Source organism: Manihot esculenta, chromosome 2 (genome assembly GCF_001659605.2).
Source record: "Manihot esculenta cultivar AM560-2 chromosome 2, M.esculenta_v8, whole genome shotgun sequence".
Lineage (NCBI taxonomy): Eukaryota > Viridiplantae > Streptophyta > Magnoliopsida > Malpighiales > Euphorbiaceae > Manihot > Manihot esculenta.
The window spans coordinates 19,741,976-19,745,665 of record NC_035162.2 but is presented as its reverse complement, the minus strand read 5'-3'; the positions used below and the strand labels follow the sequence as shown (position 1 = coordinate 19,745,665).

General features: G+C 47.7%; 1 protein-coding gene across 1 annotated transcript; it reads left to right on the top strand.

The window, feature by feature from the left end:
* The first annotated feature begins 224 nt into the window (after window positions 1-224).
* On the top strand, window positions 225-701 carry LOC122723068 (arginine-glutamic acid dipeptide repeats protein-like). The gene has a single exon (XM_043953816.1). The coding sequence runs from the start codon at window positions 225-227 to the stop codon at window positions 699-701; it is 477 nt and encodes a 158-aa protein (XP_043809751.1).
* The last annotated feature ends 2,989 nt before the right edge of the window (window positions 702-3,690 follow it).

Sequence of the window (3,690 nt, the reverse complement as noted above, 5' to 3'; positions counted from 1 at the left end):
ATCAATAATATCAATATAAAATGGATTAAATTATGCTCTATCATGATTTGCCCAAATCACTGACCAAATCACCCTACCGAAAAAAGCCAGAACCAAGCATTTAATGATCAGGGCAGTTCAACTATCCCAAATCACTTTAAATAAGTTTGTCTTTTATTTTCTTTTTTCTCACGCTATGTCTCTCTGATTCATCTCTTTCTGCTACAAGATTACAACCCTCACCGATGACCACCACCACCATGGTTAGAACCAAGATGGTTGCCATCGGCGGCCTCGGCTCGTGGAGAAGACGAGGGATGCCCAGACCAATCCGCATTCCCACTGACAGTGATGAGGAAGCCATGGACAACCCACCACCCGTCCCCAACGACGCCGACATAGGAACAACCGAGGGAACAAAGACCAGGCACTCCGACTCACTGAGCGTCCAGACATATCACCGGCGAAACAAGGCAACGACGAGTGCTCCACCACCAACCTCTCCAACAGTCGCGATGGACACCCAGGGAGGCGAAACGCCTCAAGAAGACACCCCTTCTACCAGCCGTGGCCAGAAACGGCCAAGAACACCTTCACCACCACCACCGCCGAGCCTAGAGCAAGAACCAGAAACACCCATTGATACACACCCTGCAAGCCACGAAGAAGGCAATCTGCCCAGTGATTTGGCCAGACCAACACACCCAGATCATATCAAATAGGCACTGACTGTAATACCCGGCTCGAGTCCGGCATCGGAATTCCTGTAGTCCGGTGGAATCTCGGGTGTCGGAACCCTCGAGAAGGGTAATGCATATGTTTTCCAAAGTTTTCACTTGTTTTCATGTTTTGTTTTAAGTTGAGTTTTGAAAGAAAAGCAACAAGGGAGAAATGCAAAGGTTCGGCCGCCGAAGGTCACTTTCGGCCGCCGAACATTGCATGGTTGCGGCTTCACGTTCGGCTGCCGAAGGTGGTCTGGCCAGCCACCTATAAAAGGGCCAAGGGTCGGTGGAAGGAGGTTATTTCTCCTCCACTTGCAGCCAGAGGTGAGTTCCAGCCTCTCCTACGTTGACTTTCATGTTTTCCATGATTTTCATCAAATCTTTCAAGAGTTTTAAGAGTTTTGGTGACTTATGAAGGTTTTGAGCAAAAGAACCAAGTTTTGAAGCTTGGAGCTTTGGAAGAGCTTTTCTTCATATCTCCACGTTAGGATCCTTCATCCTCAAGTTGTGTACGAGGTAAGTGAAGATCCTGAGCTCCTTTGATGATTTTGAAAGGGTTTATGAAGTTTGTATGGGTAGTATGCAAGTTTAGGTTTAGGTGAGGTTTTTGGTGATTGGTGGTGTTCAAACATGTTTAAGTGTTAGGTGCTATGTTTGTTTGGGGTTTTAGGGTAGTTGTAGACCCCTTTGTGCATATATATGTGTATATGCTAGTTGGGAGTAGTGGATATGCATGTTTGTAGGTTTTTGGGCAAAGTTTGCATGAAACAGAGCAGGGTTCTGTCCTTCGGGCAAAACCAGGTTCGGCCGCCGAACCCCTTGTGGAGGCAGTTCGGCTGCCAAAGGTTGCCCCCGAAAGCTAGGCTTTCGGTTTAGACAAAGACTTTCGGCCGCCGAAAGAGGGAGTTCGGCTGCCGAAAGTGTGTGAGTTTCGTCTCTGGACGAGACCTTCGGCCGCCGAAGGTGCCGCCGAACATGCATGAGTTTCGTCTCTGGAGTGGGGTTTCGGCCGCCGAACTTGCCGCCGAAAGTGCCCTGTCCAGCTTTCTTTTGCATGTTTTATGTGATGGTTTTAGGATTGGTTAGAGGGGTTTTGGGGAGTTTCTTAGAGATGTTCTTGAGTGAGTTTAGTCCCTCATTTGAGTCCACCTGTGTAGGTACGGACCAGAGGAATCAGGGAAGTCAGCAGTGAGTCCAGTGTCAGAACCTGCAGAGTCAGTTCAGAGATAACTACCTGTGAGTGGAATTTAACTTAATGTTTTAATCTGAGAACTGAATATTTTATCATGCTTCATGCATCATGAATATGCTATAGGGTGAGTGCATTAGTGTACACAAAGATGATGCATTGCATTTATCCTTGTACTTGGCATTGCTCCTTGTACATTGCTTATGTGAGACGGCACGGACTTCGTGAGGATTCATTAGCCCTCAGAGGAAAGACCTGGAACAGCCCTACGGGGACCAGGCACAGCACAAAGACCTGGAACAGCCCTACGGGGACCAGGCACATGGTACTTAGGTACCCCAGATGAGATAGAGGGAGTTTTGATCCGTCCGGCCGAGGTGATGTGATTATGTGTTGCATTCCATGAGAGCATGTTTTATCACCTGTTATTTTATTACTATTCTACTCACTGGGCTATAGTAGCTCATCCCTCTCCCCTAACTCCAGTTGTGCAGGTTCAGAGGTCAGAGAGAATTCAGCAGGGTACAGGAAGAGTACAGAGTGGTGTAATAGCTAGTGTGGACATGTAAATTTAAAGAGATAAGGTTTATGTATAGTGTATAGAATAGTGCTTGACTTATAAGACTTGTAATCCCTTTGTGGAGTCACATGATCAGTTTATATATGTTTCTTTATTGTTGTATGTTTATGAGCAAAACCAGGCTTAACATTATGAGATTGATCCGCCTAGAGCCATGAGGAGCTCTAGTAGGGATTGGTAGAGCACAGAGAGAGTGCATGCACAGGTTAAGCCTTGGAATAAAGAAAAGTTTTATGTTTTTACAGAAAATGTATGATCATGTATGGGATTTCACAGGTATACAGACAGGAGAGCAGGCTTACTACGGGTCCCGGCGACCTTAAGTCGATCTGGATCCTAGTGCCGGTGGCAGTTCGGTTTCCGGGCTGTTACAGATTGGTATCAGAGCCCTAGGTTCACATGGTCGGACCTATAGAGAGAGAGTTGGGCTCATAGAGAGGTTTATCAGGTCAAGCATCATAGGAAAACATGTCCACTAGGATAGGATGTCAGTCCTGTCGCTATATGCCGATGTGCAAGGCCATGAGTTCTGCATGTGCGTGTTTTTGGATGTGTTGCTGATGTGTTATGTGATGTTGTTTTCCAGAGAGTGAAGATGCGAGGAACTCGTCGATCCGCGAGATTGACTGGAGTCCCACCTGTAAGTGAGGGTACAGCTGCTCGTCCACCTGCCTTGCCAAGGGCAAGATCTCACAGGTCAAGCAGGGAAGGAACGTCACGAGACCCTAGAAGGTCTTCTGACGAGAGCAGGAGAGGAGTAAGCAGAGGGGGAAGGTCAGTAGAAGAAAGAGGTGGGATGGAAGAGGATCAGAGTAGAGATGTAAGCATGGGTGTAGGAAGGTCAGAAGAAGGTATGGGGGAGTCCCAGGGAGGCGTTCAGGCCTCGGGGTTTGGTTATCCACCCTTTCCTCAGGGCCCAGAGTATCCGATGGGAGGCACGTCGGATTACTCCAGCTTTGCCCCATATCCACCCTACATGCCATATATGCCCTATCCTTCCTTTTATCCACCATATCACATGTATCCACCCCCACCTGTTCATCCAAGTCCAGTACAGCCTGAAGTGAGGGAACCAGTTCCTCCACCACCACCACCTGAACCAGTAGCCCCTGTTGTGGAAGCACAGCAACCCAGTTCTTCAGGGGGAAGTAAGGTGAAGATGACCGAGTACTTAAAGTTGGATGCTCCTAAATTCAATACAGGAGATGATCCCTTTGAGT